This window comes from Paralichthys olivaceus, chromosome 11, assembly GCF_024713975.1.
Source record: "Paralichthys olivaceus isolate ysfri-2021 chromosome 11, ASM2471397v2, whole genome shotgun sequence".
Lineage (NCBI taxonomy): Eukaryota > Metazoa > Chordata > Actinopteri > Pleuronectiformes > Paralichthyidae > Paralichthys > Paralichthys olivaceus.
Window position 1 is genome coordinate 21,715,742 of NC_091103.1, and position 19,364 is coordinate 21,735,105.

At 38.4% G+C, this 19,364-nt stretch overlaps 2 protein-coding genes across 9 annotated transcripts in view; both read right to left on the minus strand.

Moving 5' to 3' along the window:
* Nucleotides 1-271: 271 nt before the first annotated feature.
* st14a (ST14 transmembrane serine protease matriptase a) lies at nucleotides 272-14,183 on the minus strand. The gene is made up of 19 exons (XM_069534606.1): nucleotides 13,761-14,183; nucleotides 10,820-10,979; nucleotides 9,831-9,961; nucleotides 9,667-9,737; nucleotides 8,603-8,769; nucleotides 8,462-8,497; nucleotides 8,115-8,349; nucleotides 7,213-7,355; nucleotides 7,017-7,120; nucleotides 6,800-6,912; nucleotides 6,570-6,706; nucleotides 6,380-6,484; nucleotides 6,197-6,304; nucleotides 6,005-6,121; nucleotides 5,142-5,264; nucleotides 4,793-4,976; nucleotides 2,377-2,648; nucleotides 1,573-1,709; nucleotides 272-1,162 (listed from the first exon to the last, which is right to left on the minus strand). Exons 1-19 carry the CDS (start codon nucleotides 13,800-13,802, stop codon nucleotides 1,004-1,006), a joined length of 2,544 nt encoding a protein of 847 aa, XP_069390707.1. The 5' UTR covers nucleotides 13,803-14,183; the 3' UTR covers nucleotides 272-1,003.
* A 1,158-nt stretch (nucleotides 14,184-15,341) lies between these two features.
* Nucleotides 15,342-19,364, minus strand: part of aplp2 (amyloid beta (A4) precursor-like protein 2) — a 53,958-nt gene continuing 49,935 nt past the window's right edge. For all 8 annotated transcript variants that reach the window (XM_020088495.2, XM_069534979.1, XM_020088497.2 and 5 more), the window contains 2 exons: nucleotides 17,721-17,876; nucleotides 15,342-17,389 (listed from right to left, as the gene is read on the minus strand). In XM_020088495.2, coding sequence (XP_019944054.2) covers nucleotides 17,288-17,389; nucleotides 17,721-17,876 — 258 coding nt within the window. In that variant the 3' untranslated portion in view covers nucleotides 15,342-17,287. The remainder of the gene's footprint in view (nucleotides 17,390-17,720; nucleotides 17,877-19,364) is intronic.

The window sequence follows — 19,364 nt, forward strand, 5'->3', positions numbered from 1 at the left end:
TCAATATTCATGGGTCTACCAAAAGGTAGATTTGGTGTTAATTACAAAATAAAGAATTGATTTAAAACTCAGGCTCTTTTTCTATTAAGTTTGGCAAATAACATAAGCTACAAAAAACTTTCCTCACTGTTGTACATCTCAAATTTTTATTGTTACAATTACAACATTATTATTACATTAAACATCTCTGTACTTCACATGATAGTGGGGTCTGGACACCTGTTTAAAATCTGCCCCTGGCATGAAAATAAAATGTGAAGGAGGCTGAAGGTTAAATTAGAAATATTTTATTGAAAAACATCTGATATACACATTTACACAGATTTTAAAAGGACACGTTGTTCCAATATTGTGTCGGAAAAGGTCACATTAGCAGATGAAACACGGAAGATTCAAACTGAAATAAAACACAATATGCTACTCTGGGTTTTATTCTGATAGACACACAGTTAAAATGTTAAAATACCATCCATGATGAGGAGATGGCTGCATATGATACCAAGCCATAGGAGGTAAGGTGGGAGGAGCTTGTTGTCACTTTGTCTTTAATTTATAAAATTTAGAACAAAGACAACAAGAAAAAGGTGGCGGGACATTTATATGATGGCTTCTGATAGAATGCAGGACAACAGAGTACGTGGACGTACCCTTCCTATGTGCACATGTGTAACAATCACACCTGAAATCTACCAATTGTGCAGCAGATAACATTGTTCTCCATCAAAACAAACTAAAATAACAATAAAAACAAAACACAAAAAAATGACACACTTATTTACATTTAAAAACATTTCATCAACCCTGACCGTAAAAATAAAAAATGCCAGTGGACATGTTGCAATTGCTTTTCAAGCATTTTCCTCATCAGCTTGACTGAGTGTCGTACAGCAGCTGGAAAGTCAGACTGATGTTCTATTGGGGCAACAGTCTGTGCTGTGGTACCTCTCCTCAGCACATGTTTATGTCCATATCCCTGGTCTAGTTTGACTGTTTCACAGTGATTTTAGACTCCTGTCTTTTCTTTGATCCAGCCACGGAATTTAGTGACCGTTGTGTAGATGCCAGGTTTGTTTCTGCGGGCGCAGCCGTCACCCCAACTTACCACGCCTGCCAGGAACATGCGGCTGCCAGACGGACTGGACAGAGGGCCGCCAGAGTCCCCCTAAAAACACACACGACACATAGAGGTGCTCATATTAGTATATGTGTTAACGTAGAGGTACAACATGGGGGCAGTGTGGGACACAATTTCGATCTTCCTCCTATTTTCTTGTCTGTCCATTAACCTTCCCTCTTTTCATTTTTAAAATCAGTAAATAAAGTGGAAAAAACTTGAATTTTTTTCCATGGACATGTGTTAATGTTTGAAGACAATGTGGAACTTGTGTCATTGTTATTAAAGTAAGTACGATTATATAAAAATAAAAAATTCAAACACCATGCTAAGTAAAATTTTTTAGAAAACTAGCAAAAACATCCATTAATAAAATGCTTATATGCAGAACGAGCCTGCGGAGACAAACCAAAATAAAGAAAGTAGGTCAGCGTGTGGTTCAAATGTCTTTTTATTACCTGACAAGCGTCGACTCCTCCGGTCAAGACTCCAGCACACAACATCCGAGAGGTGAGCTGCCCTCCCATTAATTTATCACACACAGTTTGGTTAATGATTCGGACCTGGGCCTTCTGGAGCACCGGTGCAGCAAATCCTGCATCACAGACACACACAGAGGACAATGTCACGTTTAGGATATAAATGTCATGTTATCAGATTAAGGCTCAAACAGTCTTAAAACATCCAATAATGGCTGGACTTAATTAAAGATTAGTTATTGATTTCACTGGTCATGTAACGTTTTCATCATCGATTGTCTGCTATATTATATTTGGCAGATTACACAAAAAACTACTAAATTAATTTCAGGGAACTTGGAAAATGACTTGGTACGCGTCAGGTAAGAACTTATTTATATTAGGTGTAGATCCAGCTAGATCCGTCTTTTGATGTTTTCACCAATTTCTCAGGGAATTATAATAAAAATGAATAAATCAGGCACATTTAGAAAACTGAAAACAGTAAAGGAGCAACGCCTTATAAAACCTCAAAATCAACACCAAACCATAATATAGTCACTTTTAAACCACAGGCACATTTGACTTCACAACAAATTATCATCATTATCACAATTACATACAGATATATGGAGCAAAGCTTAAAAAGATTAAAGTAATTTGATGATTTTTCTCTATTTAGGAATGAATTACTCTATCTGACCTGCAGGGGATGCAATTGTACATCTTTTAAAAATCCGCAATGACTGCCACCAAATGAAAAACATCACCAACAAGAAACCCAGATGGATTAGTTGGACTCACCTCCTTCTCGAGTGGCACCCCACCCGGTGATCCACACAGTGTTACCGGTTGGAAAGTCATGCTGCGGAGATGGCAAGCAGATGGGCCTGATGTAGTCGGACAACGTGACCGGACTGTCCAGCTCCATCAGGGCGATGTCATTGTCGAAGGTAAATTCGTTGTAGTTGGGGTGCGAAATGACCTTCTTCAGGTTCTTCTTCACCACGGCACTTCCGATCTTCTGCTGGATGTGGAGGCCAAGGTACGCTTCCCAAGTTCCAGGCTGAGAGTATCTGAGGACACACACAAAAACCACAAAGATCATTTTAAACCCATTCATCTAGAGGCACATCCATCATGTGGCGTAATCACATTAGAACGTGTGTGAAAGAGGTGTGGCTTTGTTCAATGTCCCAGTTGAATGGCAAAAAGTCAACTGACTGTTTAACAGCATTTGTTAAAGACAATTTCAAATAAATAATGATTGTTCTGATGATAAAAATCACTGTAGAGTAATCTTAATCTTTCTACATCCAGAGGTGACTCAGCTTGTGAGCCTACGTGTTAAATCTCACACACACACACACACACACACACACACACACACACACACACACACACACACACACACACACACACACACACACACACACACACACACACGACTAAGGTTTCACTTTGTGACAAAATGTTTAGAGCAGCTTCATGAGCAACTGGTTTGTTTTGTCCTCGTGATTCAAAGAATTGAATGTTTGGGACTTTTTATATCAGCTGCTATTTCAGTTTCTCCTTTCGAGGACAAAACTAAGTATGTATTGTGACGGGAACAGTTCTTGTTGTGTTATGACAATATTCTATTAATCCAAGGCATTCTCTGTCATGTAATAGTAGGAGACACACCGGAATCTATATTGTTTGAAAATAATCAGATTAATAGATGTAAAGCTAGAGTTGCTGGTATGAAAGAATAAAAGCCTAGAAACAGATGTTGTAGTTCACCAACCCAAAAATGTTACATTTGCAAACAATAATGTAAAATAAGAGCAGAGTGAATCCAGTTTCACGTCACATATTTTATCTAATACCAGTATTAGTGAGGTTTTTAGTTAAAACAGGCAACACTGTAGGGTGAGCTACTTTAGACGGAGTGAGTGAAGGAGGCATTATAAATTTTATTATGATTTAGGAGCAATTTTATTTTTAGCAGATGTACTGAAGAGAAATTATCCAGTGAGAGCGACGAGGTTTAATTCCAGGAGGTTGCTTCTGTTTAAATAACAATAAAGTGTAATCAACAAAAATATATATCATTACTAGATTTATTCCCAATTGATTATATTTAAAAAAATAAGATTAGGGTCAAAAATAGATCCTTCAGTGACAATGTTCACTTTTTACACCAGTTTTCTACCTTTATAAAGCGAGTTATTCAAATGTTGTTGAAACTGAAACTGACAAACTTTTAACCAAAAGAATTTACAACAGCAGTTCATGATTAACAAAGTCGAACGCTTCAGACAAATCAGTAAAAAGAGCTGTGGAATTTCTGAAGAGTTAATTTTAACATCTGGAACAAGCAGAGCTGATCTGAAGCCTCATTGAAATTCACTGAGAATGTTCTTGTGAGATAGAAAAATATTTGAGTTGCTGATCAAACCATTTCCATACTTTGGCCATGACAGAGATCCAGTCTGGATGTAACAGAGCCGCCGAAGTGAGATTAGTTCTGCGTTCCCTCACAATATGTCTGAATACTTTTCTTCTTCTTCTCCCATATGTAGTAGAGTTCTGCTAGGGTCGTATTTTCTGTCTGAACCTAAACTCGAGCCCAACCCAAACCTGACAGCAATTTTAGTTTTTTTATTTCAGAACCCAACCCGAGCCCGATGCAGTAAATCTAAGCATCATGTAGAAACTGCTCTGAGTTTGTGTCCCTCACACACATGGCCATTGCTTGTTTCCCATTAACAGACATGTGCAGTGTAAAAACAATCAGCCCAGCTAATGTGACCGACCTGAATAGCATACAAAGATTTTGTCCCCAGTAAGACATGTGACCATGTGACAGATGCAAAACACCAGGACTCTGAAACTGTAGCAGGTAAATAGAAATCAGCCATCTTATTATTATTTACACCCCTGGTTAACTTATATACTTTCTCACAATTTGCAGACGACTTTAATGCATCTTTAGATTCCCTAAAATAATGTGACCAGGACTTTGACCTCATTGCAGTGTTGCACTAAACACGATTCCCTCTGGATTAGAGCATCTGCTAAATTACCACAGGATGAGAATTGAAAAATCCCCACTCATCTGAGCAGCGGGTGAGCTGCAAATTGATACCACTCCATATTTCACACCCCTTCACTTATTCTGAGGAAAAAAAGATTTGCAATTTCCGGTGAGTTCATAAAGCAGAAGGTGAGATTCTACCTCGTCTTGCCGTCGTCCTGCACACAGTGAGCAGCGGTGACTAGCCAGCGCGGACTGATGACAGATGCTCCGCACACATGGCCGTAATTTTTCACATGGAGGCTGACCTGCCAGGGAAACTCCCCTTCCTCTGCATCCTGGCCGCCCACGATACGGGACGTCTTGAACATGCTCCTCCCGCAGTCTGAGGAGCGAAACAATCAATCACTTACAGAACACGCTTGTTGCAGCTTGTCAGTTTCTGAAGTGGGCAGAGGTTCACATTTTTTTTGTCACGCAAGCTAAACAATGCAGACGGAGATAATAGCCTCGTTTTAATCGGACACACTAGATTTGGATTGGGACATACCACAGTTCTCCTCGTCAGAGCCGTCGTCGCAGTCCTGTGTGCCGTCGCACTCTGGGTTCACTTTGCTTATGCACTTTCTGTTTTTACATTTATAAGTAAGATCAGTGCAGTGGATGTCAGAAGCTGCAGAGAAAGAGGAGGGAAGAAGAACCAAACATTAATTATGTCGTTACTTTATTTTCAATATCTTATTGAACAGAACAAGATAACACTGTGAAAAGAGAAAAACCGAGCAGGTGGAATGAGGTCACTTACACCTGTTTTTTACATGTTTAACCTGAAGAGATCATTTTACATCAACACTGAAGTTGAAGTTGTTTGAAAAAGTTGTTGTGGGCAAAAAAACTCCACAACAAACTACAAATCACACCTCTGACCCCGTTTTACCTTCTGATGGCTATTTACAGTGTTTGTGTCCACTTGACAAATGTAATAAACCTTCTCCTTTTAGCTTTGTTAAAACACTAAACGTTTTTCCACCTTCTGCTGCAGGGAACCAGGGTTGACAAGTGTTTTGAGATTAAAGCAAAACATTGAATAATATTTCAGCTGAAACAAATGTGGGACTTCAGAGCTGGTTGAAAATTCCTGTAACTGTTCACTGTTATATTTCACATAGTTACCTGATGCATTGCATATAAAAATATTGAGTAAATGATGATGTGAGGAAAATATCTTTGCCATTAACAGAACTTATCTCCTCTAACTTTAGTTACTCTGGACTGACCGACCAGCTGAACTCAGCAATGCCAAAAAAACCTTGTAAAAAAACTTTCATCTCTGGGTGGATTTTGATTTATTTTATTGAAGAAGCTAGAAGCACTTTGGAACTTTAAAAAAGAAGTTTCTTTCAAATTTCTTACATCTGCCACAGTCAAGCTCATCGGACCCATCCCCGCAGTCGTCCTTCCCGTCACAGCGAGTTTTCTCAGAGACACACCTGTCATTCTTACAAGTCACTTGTCCAGACTTGCACCCACCTTGAAAAGCAAAGAATCATCCATGAGAAAACGTATTTTAACAAACAATGCTTACGTCAGCGTGATGGACCTTACCACAGTCGAGCTCATCTGTGCGGTCTCCACAGTCGTCTACGCCGTCACACTTCCAGAACATAGGCTTGCACAGTCCATTTTTACAGTTGATACTATCTGATTTGCACTCTGTAGGAAAACACAGTTAATTATTATCACATCTCGAACTCAATTTGGCTGTCAGCATTAGTTTATTGCACTTACTGCAGTTCAACTCATCGCTCATGTCTCCGCAGTCGTTCCAGCCGTCACACCTGAGATCTGTCTTAACGCAGCGCTGGTTGCTGCACATGAACTGCTTCGGACAAGCTGCGGGTGACAGGGTGAAAATATTAGATACACTTTTCACCATGTTAAGAAATCATATCTGCTTGGGTGAAGCCAAGTCACTTACGATCTTTGACGTCGATGGTCTCATACGTTGCGTTGAAACCTCGGTCCACATAGGAGGCGTCGGAGAAAAACACCACACTCATCGTGTTGGTCTTGCTGGTTTCCGTTACCGTGCCGTCGGGATGTTCTCCGCACAGCCTGAGGAGGAGATGAGCAAGAGGTGACACGTCTGCTCTGTTGTGTAAACCTAGTTAGGGTTTCTAAACCAAAAGCACACAAGCATTGACTCACTTCTTTCCGTTGACCTCCAGGTAGTCTTTACGACAGTCTTTGCTGTTTTTCTGCCCAGGCTCGGACAAGAGGAACTTCTTGAATGTCACCTTCACTGCCTTTCCAACAGGGACCTAAATGATCGATAAGAGTTAAGACGTAATGACGTGAACCTTCTGAGGAGGCGTTCAGAAAACGTGTGCGAAACATGTTTAACGGCCGCAAAGCGTAATCTCACCTCAATTGACCACTGGCAAGACATTCGGGGAGGATAGTAATTTGGGAAGTTGGGAGAAGAGAAGGTGCCTTTTTCGCCTTTCAGCTGGCCGCCACACGTTGTGCCTGTTACACAATGGGACACGTGTAAGTATTGCACATACATTAGACATGATAGTAGTAGGTGGTTTGCTACAATGACAAACATCAGTTCCAACCTTTACTTCCGCTCCGCATTTGTGAGACTTTTGCTCTAAAACCTGGGTAGTTGGCTCTCTCGTTTGTGGCCATCGTCACCAGCATGACATTACCAGAGGATAGAAAGGTCAGAGGTTCACTGGGAGAATAGTAACCACACATCCTGTTGAATGAAAAACAAACAGACAACATCAATAAACTAAATTCTATATTTTCTGATTGACATGACAGGTGGGCTTTTCTTGAAAATTCTAAATGTGATGTGTCTAAAAAGCTGTTCAGGTTCCCTCGAAGCAAAAACCATCCTGTGGTTGAAACTTTCTTTATCCTTGCCGATAGTTTTCTTTATCTCAACTTTGACACCATGTTATAAGATGTATTTTAACGTTCAGTCTGTGCAACAAACTTTATTGTCCCTCTCGACACACGTGTAAACAAGCAACGCTCCAGACTGACCGACTTTTCAGAGCCCACACTTCTTCCACAACAACAGTAACAGTTGTGAATACACATCCTCCATTTGAGAGTAAAAATGTTGATGATTGATTAATTATCAAATAAAGTAAATTACAATTTAATATTACGATGCTGGTGCCTTTGCTACAAATTGAGTTTAATTGACCAAAAGCTAAATTCAGATTATTTATTTCTTTTGACTACTAAGTACAAGGTTTTTTTCTTTTAAGCTGAGATGCTCCAAGATTTAGACTAGACTGTTATTTTGCAAGAATTATTATTCTGGCATGAGGCTCAACCTCGACAACTTTAGGCCCCTGCACCTTTGTGTCAAGGAAAACGTTTCACTGCAAAGAATCTGACCAGCAGAGGGCCTTACATTTCAAACAAGATTAAGTCCACATCTAAAAGCATGGACAGTGTGTGTATGAAAATAAAAGGAGGAGAGTTAAAGCTGCAAACTTACTCTTCCATGACGCGGCTCTCGATGGCCACCAGGGAGTCGTAGATTTTGACGAAATCGTTCCTGCAGTCCTCCTCTAAATTCATGGTGTCAAACTCCAGCTTGATGACATAGTTGGGGTCCGCTCTGAGCTGCCACTGGATGAAGGTGTTGGGGGGATAAGGACTGTCCGGGAAGCCCGGGGACTGGATCTGTCCTATGTGATTGGTCTTTGTATGTTCTGAATATCTGTAAAACTCTTTGAGGCAGAAACAAGAGACGGTTAGAGAAGTTTACACTGTCGCAGCTCTGCAGTTGGGCACTTCTCTGAATACAAATACAATTATAACCAACAGATTCTGATCACTTACTGCTGAATGATGTCAACAAGAGGCGAGAATCAAGTACTGTGAGATGACAAAAGAAAAAGGACACACACGTTATTCATATGAGGAGGTGGACACAACAACAACAACCAGACAGAACAACTGACGACGGCAGTTTGACTCTACCTGAAGACACCACATCGTCGAGGACAAGAGAGTTGCCAGGTCTGTGCAGGGTGCGCTGCTCTTTGTCCACCAGCTTCTCCATTGAAGACATGACGTTGTCGACCGCTGCCTCTTGACCGCTTGGGACTGCGAACTCCGACAGGTAGTAGGCGATGACGCTTCCTTCACTAGGAGCAACAAGACCAGGAATAAACTGTTAAAAACACATCATCACTGTAATAAAAAGGATCCCACTGATCTGTGCAGGTACATCAAGGTTTTTATCTGTCTTGTATTAAATGATGTAATCTGGTGATTGGTCAGTAATGTTAAACTGTTAAGAAAAACTTGGTGGAAGGATGTCACATGGCACAAGAAACAAATGGGATGTGGATTCATACAATGGGGCAGATCCAGGAATTCTTTTTTCAACTTTTTAAACATTGTGAGATAGGGCTTGTTGTGCAGCTTCATTGAATTTAAATTGCACCGTTTACATTTAAATTAAGATGAAAATAGGTAAAAGGTGAAGTATGTCCAGGGAAGAATGCATTTTTTTTTTGTGCAGATCCAGGAATATTTTTTGAACTTTGGTAAAATAGGGATTTTTTTTGTTGTTGTTTTTTTGACATTTCTCAGAGAATATAATTTATGGATCTTGAGGATAAAACTGAGTGTTTGCAATTTGGTGAAGATCCAAATAAAAATAAAAACAGATCTAGTGAATTTAAATGTGGATTCATTAGGGGACTGTTGGGCCTTAGAAAAAGGACATTTTTTGATGATCTTACTTGACTTTACTGTTGCTCTATACACAAACATTTCTTTGGTGTTTTTATAATTACAGACTAATATAATTTGAGCTCATACAACAACAATAATTTGAACTTCGAAGTTTAATGTGTTTCAAATGATGGTACTTTTTGATCTGCATGAATCCGTGACAAAAAACGCCACTTGTTCCTTAACCTGTTTGAGATATCCTGCTGGAAATGGAAATGGAAACATGATACTCTACAAGCAGGAGCAACAAGAACAGATACATGTATGCTAACTTAAAACAGATTTGTTTCTCAGTGTCTTACCTGAAAGCTTGAACTGTAGAACCGACATAGTACTTGGCCAGCTGTGGACTCCTGGAGTAGATGGCTTTAAGCTGAAAGAGACGACAACAGTGTGAAAAGTTATTGTTTGACATGTTAAGTTCTCAGGATGAGGCGGGGGTTCGGAGGCCTGAGTGAGCTCTTACCTGGGACGTCACTTGCTTCGCCAACGCCTTGAACTCTGAGCTGTTTGAGTTCTCGTAGGAGTTTTCAAACACCTGGTTGGTGATCCGCATGGAGCCGCTGTACATCCTCTTGACCCGCACATCTTTACGGACTGCAGCATCACACACACAATGTTAAGTGTTGTAGTTAAGTGTTGTAGTCTGCAGTTTTACATCATCATTATTTATTGTTTGTTTGTCGCTGCGATTCGTTTCAATGTTAAATCCCTCTGCTGTAGATATTTCAACTGATTTAACTTAAGCGCCATGTGAGCTCGAACTTTGAACCTTTGAACATTATCGTTTAACAAAAACATGGGTACTTATGTGTTAAAGGGAACTTAAAGAAGGCTGAAATATTATGCACACATTTCCTTTACTTTGATCCGTGTATAAATATTTTACCTGCACTCAAGACTTCAACTATTGGTTTTGTTTGTTAACTGGATATCTCAACTGCCATTAAGAGATTTCAATGAAATACAGAGTATTGGCCCAGCGACCAGGAGACTAAAAGAGTATTTTAATATCGATCCTGTAATTTCAGAAACATTTCTTAACACTGTGCAATAAATCCTTTCAAAAACTTTCTATCCAACTAACTAGAAAACTATTATCTGGTCAAATCCTTAGAAATATTAGATACACATCTAAAAACAATAAAAACAATTTGGTTGTCACAACAACACACACATGTGTGACAAATTCAAGTAAGCACTTCTGAGCTCTTTGCATATAAAGTAAAGTATCATATTCTTGTTACCTAAGTGATTTTTTTCCATCTTTGTTCGCTCAGTTTCTCTGTGTTTGCAGTATGTTGACTATAACAAAATCCTGAGCTCATATCAGGACGCTGACAGACAGATTCCTTGAATGACTTTAGCCATCTTGGCTGCAAAGTCTGTATTCTTCATTTTGCATTTGACGTAAGGACACATTTACTTTACTGAATGGGGGGTAGGTGTACTTACAGTGGAAATGCCAGACCAGCAGTCCGGTCATAAGAGCAACAACGGCAGCAAAGATGATCACACCGATCACAGCGCCGACTTTTCCAGGACCCTTTTTCTTCTCAAACTTCTTGTTATCTGACGCAGGAAGGAACTGGACGGACGTGTCCCAGTCTTTGTCCTGGAGGACAGACAGACAGACAGAGGACACTTTTGATTCATTTTGGACAGGATAAAAACGCTGTGGCTCTGTTCCAGAGGAGATAATCAACTGAAGATAAGTGACGGCTGCAGACAGCAAGTAGGTACTTGTGTATTTTAGGAATGTATCAGCCTGTGGTCAACTGCACAGCTACATTCTCAAACAGTGAAAACTGTGAAGCTACCGTCATGTTCTGAAACACAAAATCTCCTAACTTTTTACGGGAACAAATTCTTCATCTGAGACTGGGCTGAAAGGTGGAAAGTTACAGTTTCAGTGTCTATTACTGTTAATGAACAAGAGGGAAACGTCAAGTGTGAGTCACAGCTCTGTGCTTAGCTCAAGCAGGTGAGTCGAGGCGGGGGGAGGGAGTCCAAAGGTTTCACCGTGTAAAATCCTGTCAAACCTGCTTGGAGCAAAGCACTAACACATCTGAAGTGGAAGTCAACAAGTTTCTGAGCTGATCTGGAGCATGAAAGTAAAGTCTCCTGAAAAGCAGAACGACTTCATGGGCCATGTAATAGATGATAAATACATTGATAAAATTGTTGTGGTGTCTCGAGAAAAGAAAATCCTTCCTAAGACCTTGATTTTGTGCCTGTAAATGTAAAAAAAAAATCACAGTTGCTAATAGGAAGATCTGCAGTGCAACTTTATGACACAATTATCAGAATGTGTTGCCTTCACACGGAGTGGTTATTTTTTAACTTGTATTTGTCGTATTAAATTCATATTTTCAGGCCTCACTGCAGAACCTGTGCAACACAAATCCCCAATCTCCGTCTGTGTGGCTCCGTCTCGTTCATTAACCAAACATTAGATGCACCATGAATTCACTGAATTAGACTCAACATTAAGAAAATGTGTCAAAACACAACATCTCCTCATACACAAGATGAAGTAGTCTCAAATATAAATCATTTTAAAAATAAGCAGAAGTGTAAGATCTGTGATAAATCTCCAAATGCAACCTGAAGATTTAATAAGGTGAAACTATTTAGAGAGTGTGTAAAGAAATGTCTCAATGTGTTTCAATCAATGTCACAACGAAAACTAGACTGACTAGATCTGACCTCCGCCGAGGCCCAACCACATTTAAATCCACTAGATTTTTATTATTGATCTGCACCAAATTGCACACACTCATAAGTCCCTAAATATACCAGATGCAAGATCCATGCTTTGAGAAATAAAAGAAAATGTTGAAAAATGTTCTCTTGTGATTTTTATGTGCCCAAAGATCCCCACCAAAATGTAATGACTTCTTTCTTGGGTCATGTCATATCCCTCATTTTACAGAAATCGGTTGAGTAGTTTATGCGTAATCTAAAGAAATACAAAGAAGAAAACACAAAGTCCTTTATAGTTGTGAGGTTAACACTCACAAATATTCAATTTATCTTCCTTATTAATTGACAAATTATATAATTTGTTTTACTTCATTTTCGTGAGAACAAGATAAATGTACATAATCGTATCGTATTTTCTGTTAAATGACATTCATTAACCAGATTCACTGTCAATTACCAAACTTGCACCGATGTCTCACAACTACTTTTAACACCTTGTATTTATCCCTGTGGATGTGTGTAGTAATTTTTAATGAGTGTTAGTCAACATATCAGAAGGACTGGAGTGAACAAGTCACAACAGGGCAGATGAACCTGGAGGAATTCAGCTCAGAGACGGCTGCACACTTTCCCAAAGACTGGCATGACGAGCATCTTCCAGAGATATAAATATTCAAAGTTTGCAGTTTGACTTTCAGGTTGAAGGTTTTTGGAGTTTTATCAACTGCCTGTATTCTGCTTGCACTTGTGTGTTTGCAGAATTTTTCAAAAACCGGTTTTAGGTACAAGGTCGTTTGATGGAACGTTTCTTTGAGAAGAAGAGTTTAAAACCACAACCTTCACTCTGGAGAAGAATGTTGAACTTAAAAATTATAATATTGTGACATTTAGCATAATAATTATCAGACGACTAAAATGAAAATGTTTTTCCTGATATAGTTTTTGGCCCTTATGTCCAACCCTACTCACCCTGGAATGAAAAATCGAAATGTATTTGAAAAGCCCATATTCACAAATCACATTGTGCCTCATAGGGCTTAACCCTCGACTGGGGAGGAGACACCTCTTAATTAAAAGCTTTAACAGGGAATGCATGTGTCAAAAATGACTATGACACACAGACTACATCTTGTGACCGACTATCGTAAATTTCACCAATGACTTAAACCAGACAGAGAAGAGAAATAGAGCATTAGAAGAGATGTTTGCTATAAATGAATCATGAGGTGACACATAGACACAAAGACATAAAACATGTGGGATCCCACATTTATTTTCATCTAAAATAAAGTTTGTCTCTGTAGCTGTTTCCTGTCTGATTCTCCAAATCTGCACCAACCACAGTTTTATTCCAGGTGACACCCAAACTCCTACAGTCATACATGTAACCTTTACAAGTTTCAGCAGGATCAATGATTTATGTATAGTTTCAGTAGGATATCTGACGCATGTATAGCTTGGCAGGATATATGATATATGTATAGTTTCAGAATAAATGTATAGTTTCAGAATAAATGTATAGTTTCAGGATGTATATGTAAAGTTTCAGCAGGATAGATGTCTTATATGTATAGATTCAGCAGGATAGATGGTATATATGTATTGTTTCAACAGGATAGATGGAATATATGTTAAGTTTCCGCAGGATATATTAAATATATATATATATATAGTTCCACTGGTTTCTTACCTTGTTTGGGGTGTATCTCAGTCCACTATCCATGTAGTCCATCGGGACCCAGCACCTGAGCTAAACTGGTGAAATAAAAAGTAAAAACACCTGAACTTCTTCCTCTTCTCTTTTCTTTGACCTCTGCTGGTTCTGATGTGTTCTCACAACAGGTGGTTTTCTCCGAGCTGAACCTGCGGGCCTCTCTCTCAGAGAGGGTTCGAATCTTCCTGGAATGAACCTGCGAGTGAAACAAGACTTGAGCAAACACCTGCACAGGAACCGACTGAGGGGAAATAACCTGCAAATAAAAATAACTAAGAAGGAAGGATCCACTTCAGCCGATTTGTCGCCTCAAGTGTGACTGTGTTTCCATCGAGGGGGGAATGAAACCAGCAAGGAAAAGGTTTCCGGGAGCTTCAGGTTTCTGAGGGCGTGTCCCCACCTGGAGCCACTTCCTGTTTACCTCACCCAGGTGAGAACCTATTTAAATATATATATATATACTATATATATTTAAATATAATATACTGTCCTGTTTTAAATGTTTCTTTGAATTCCTAACGACCCAGAAAAGCCCCAGAAATAAAAAATAAAATTTTTTTTGTTGTAGTGTGTTGAAGAAGATTGAGTTTATAAGTGTTGATATAATCAAGGTTTCATTCGTTTCCAGTCTATTTTTGGTATCAGTCATGTGCTGGTATCGTGTCATCAGGATTTTATTTTGAAATAGTGATGAGTCACACGCCTCCATGTTTTTTACTCCCACGATGATGATGATGATGATGATGATGATGATGATGAGACGTTACACAGTTTCAGTTTGACGATACCTCCTGCCACTTCAAGGAAATATACCCAGACTAAAGAAATGAAATTAATCCACGAACTCTTGACACTGTTTGTACAATTAATATTAAATATCTAAAAATAAACATAATTGATGATTATTTATATTTAACCAAAACGTTTGATTCAAATACTAATTTTTTATTTAAGCACATTAAACTTTTAATTGTCAAGGAAAAACATGATCAAAAATTACCAAAAATTAGTTTCTATAACGAAAATATGTGTTATCCTTGTTTTCTGTAAAACATCATAGAAATAATATGTTTTAATTAATTTGTAAAATAACTGTTTTGTATCCAATTATCAAAAGCTTAATTTTTTAAATATAAAATATTCATTTTGAGTTAACTTGATATATATATATATATATATATATATAAGATTTCTACTCTTATTGTATTTCTCACTATTTGCCCTTGCAATATACTGTTTATGGTATTGTTTTTGGAGATTTCTGCTATTTTGTGTGGTGTATTATTACTTTTTTTTGCCGCTGTGTCAAATTGAATTTTTTTGTGTGGGATCAATAAATGTTATCTAATATTAATGGAAAGAAAAATCATACAGCATATCAATCAATACTGAAAATAGTTGTTCTAAAATATTTTTTTCAATTTAAAACCAAATTTTTTAATTAAATAAATAAAAATCTGAGAACACAAAGGTCCAGTCCATTTAAAAATAAAGTAAACAATCATCTAACTAAATAAGTCTGCGAAAGTCAGTCCATGAAAAGACGACACGTCCATCTGGAAGTTGTGAGTTTATTGATGTGTATCCCCCTGTAACCATGAATCTCCATTGGTGTCAATCATTTTCTTTAATTTTTTTATTTAAAAATCACTTGTATTTATATCATATTAGTCCCCAGTACCCTCCCACAATCAAGCAGGCAGTTACAAGATTGAAGCCAGTTTGGGTGCATAGTGAGACAGTCACATACAGAGATACTGTCACAGGAAGAGAAAAAAATAGAAAACAAGAAAACAAACTTAAAAATATAGATCATATCATTTCATATAAGAACAATGCACACCACAGGTTATCCTCCAGAAAAAAGCCATGATTGCAACATCAACTATACAGGCATACGAAGACAATACTAAGAGAGAGAGAGAGAGAGAGAAAAGAGGACTCTAGGATTCACTTTACAGGTCTGTGCCATTCTCTACCTTTAAATATACCCATGTTATACTCTTCTTTTTTATTCTAGTCTTTCTGTGTGTCTCTGTTTGCCTGCACAGCCCTCCAGCTCCAGGATGTCTACAGGGGGCTTTGGTCAAGGGCCGAACCCCAAAAAACCTGGATTGCAAATTTTTACTCCAATGAATCCCCAAATTTTCCTTAAATAATTGTTTTACAATCCCAAAATGCATTTTTTGCCTGGTCACATTGGTGAAATCTCCCCTAAATCCAACAAATTTGATTTCCATTACATTTGGGGGCAGTTTAATTTTGATCATAACTCTGGGGCTGGCCCTGTATCGTTGACTGTTCCACGCTTTAAGACCAGTAAAGTTAACAGTTGCTCCAATAATGTGTGTACATCATCCCCAGATTTATTTTCAAGCTAGCTGTTCTAGTAATTGGTTTTGGACGATTTTACAAAAAATAACATCATTAGCTGTTCCATGTCCACTGTCACAATATATGTGACACTGCGTTAAATCAGCGATGTCTGTCAGCTACATAGAATGGAAAAAAAACTTCCACAATACATTCAACTATGTAACGTGTCAATCGGCATTTCTTAATTTATTGATTTATACCGTTTCCCTATTAATAAGGGTTGTGTTTGTATGTGTAGGAGGGGATATGCTGTCACATTCACCTCTTAAAGGTTCAGAGTAGGTTCTGCGTGATGAGTTTGAGCTGGGGGCATGTGCACACCTCTGCCCTCGCTGTGTGCCTGCAAACACTCCTGACCACCAAGCTGAGAACCCTGTACAAACTCATAACCTCTTCCCTGGGAACAAAAAGGTGGAATAAAAACATCTACTCTCATATATTTATATATATATATTTAAACTGTATATGTATATTTTGTCTGTAATCGTAACAAAGAACAGAAAGTAAATAATTCATGATTTCATTTTTTTCTCATTTGTTGTTTCACTATACATTTTAATTGGTACAAAGAACCTTCATATACAAGCAATCTATTGAGAGGAGAAAAAAAAAAGAACAAAATAAAACACCAATTGTTTTTTTAAGAAACCATCAGAAACTGCTCGGGTGACACTCGCATGACGGAGAAATTAAAGTGTAGCATCTGGTGTGGTGCTTTAATGATGGCTACTCCAAAAAAAAAAAACGCTTAGATTTCTGCCTGATTTTTGCCTTTCACGTAAAAAAAAAATGAAAAAAACATCTGAAGAAATGTTATACATCTTGATCTGAGAGAGAGTTGTATTGATAATTACAGAGAAATCTGCATGATCACATTTTCTGAAATGCAAAATGGCAGATACATCACCTCTTCAAAAGAAAAATGATCAAACGAGCTCTATAGTACAATAGTAGCAGTAGTAGAAGTAGAAGCATTATTTAAGGATTGTTTTCAACAAACCAGTAAATGGAGTTTGGATCTTTGAAAATAATTGTAGCAATAGCATCATGTGTTATTGGTCAGTAGTATGTTCCCCCTAGGTTGCCGTCCTCTGTCAAGACTCCACAGTGCCACCTTTAGGCTCTGGTTAGATCTGCATCTGCTCCAGATATTTGTAGGTGGGGTTTTCGTAGCCGTGGTTCTGCATCTTGCTGAGGTGACGCTCCTCTGGTGTCAGCATGGGGTCAACCTGCGAGGCAGACACATGACGGTTGACCTCAACATGGTGAGAATACATTGACAACTCAGCTCAGGACGGCACAACATGCTGTGTGTGTCGTATGCAAATGCTGCAGGGACGATTATCTAATTAATCCTGCATTACCCATGCTCCATTTGCACAAGACGTGATCGTTTAATGTAAATCAGACACTTAATAAGATGGATAGCAGTTCAGTGTGTGTGTGTGTGTGTGTGTGTGTGTGTGTGTGTGTGTGTGTGTGTGTGTGTGTGTGTGTGTGTGGTAAACAGCCTGGAGCCCAAATCTCCACCCTGTGATGCTAATAACGGGTGGCTCTTACCTCCACGATGCCGTGACTGATGGTGCCGTATTGCCTCTTCCTCAAAAGCACCAGACTGATCACAATCACAGTTGCTATGGCCACCGCAATCACCAGCAAGCCAATCAGTGCGCTGCTCCCGAAGCTGAAATCTTCTCCCAGGGGGCGATAGGACTCCTGACAGGTAGAACGGGCGAGAGCGAGACAGAGAGGGAACAGTGAGGAGACAATACATGCAAACACAGATGAGCACTGAGAGACACAATGAAGATGATTTGCTGTAATAATGCAGAAATTGTGCGAAATCGTCAATCAGATCATTTCATTACACTGAGCAGACATTTAAATAGTTGTTTCATGATCAAATATATATGATCAAATGTACCATTTTAAAAAGGTTCAGAAAACTTTTAATTATTAACTACATTTAAATTTCACAATCTGGAAACTAAACACAAACCGTCGTCTTATGTTTGCTGCAACTTCTCCGAAGTGCTCACAAGCTAAATCGAGCGTGAGCCTCTCATTAATATAAATAACTCAGCGTCTGCACACAAATAGAGCAGATATCAAGTTGATCTGGAAGTGGATCTGCTCTGCTGAGAACTTATGTTTAGTATCCACTGGGATTTCACAGGCTCAACGATCTGTGTTCACTTCCAGTCAGCAAACTGTTCAAAATGATTTATGAGGATTTGAAAGTTTTTGTCATGTAGGCTAGAAATAATTCTCCTCCTCGATATTATTATCACCAGAAATCTCTACACCAGAGTAAATTATTATCCTGATCAATAATCACAATGAAAAGGTGTGAAAATCGGCACCCAGGCAGACACATCCAATAGTTTCTAGAGCCCAACTGATATGGATTTTTGGGTGTAAAAAGTATCTGATAATGATAAACTGTTTTTTTTTAAATATTCCTAAAATGTAGAAATTTAATTGAGGCTTGATATTTTACTGTTTAACCATAAACTTACAAATATAAATCACTATAAATACAACTAAGACTCAGATAGAACCAAACATAGAGAACTTAAAAATAAACATATTTTTTAATGTAAATTCCAGTGCATATAAGCAAACAAATGCTGATACCAATATGTCTGTGATTGGCTCATTATGGCCAATTTATCAAGCCAATCATTTAGTTTATTTACCAGGACAAATTTCTCATTTGTAACAACTGGAAATGAATTTTTCTGTAATTCAGATTTGAACGTTGCAGATCAGGAATAATGACACTTTTGTGGATTAATATTCCTTGAAGTGACATTTAAATCAATGAACAGGAGGAGAATCTCTTAATCTCTGACTCTTGATTCTTATGTTATAAAACCACAGTGAATACTGGGACAACATCCTTTCGATAGAGAATCTGTAAGAAACGGTCGACTTGTGAACACTGTGTACACATGCATGAAATGTGTCTTTGTGAAAAGATGATACAATTTTGGCCAATTGGGTATAAACACACAACCGCACACGCTCAACCTCACGATGTGTTCTGGCACATATGACACAAACTAATCATATGTAGACAGCCATTATTTTTTTACTGCTCATTCTCACACATAAACTGAGCACGGCCAGTTTGTGTGGATTCACATTCATCATATGAACTGAGATTTCCAATGTGTACATTCTCATAACAAACATGCGTCC

Coding starts and splice junctions, on each gene's coding strand:
- st14a (XM_069534606.1), bottom strand. CDS start 13,802: ATGGACTACATGGATAGTGGACTGAGATACACCCCAAACAAG. Junction 9,738..9,830: donor CGAAGCAAGTGACGTCCCAG/GTAAGAGCTCAC, acceptor CGTCTCTTTCAG/CTTAAAGCCATCTACTCCAG. Junction 6,913..7,016: donor CTTGCCAGTGGTCAATTGAG/GTGAGATTACGC, acceptor TCGATCATTTAG/GTCCCTGTTGGAAAGGCAGT.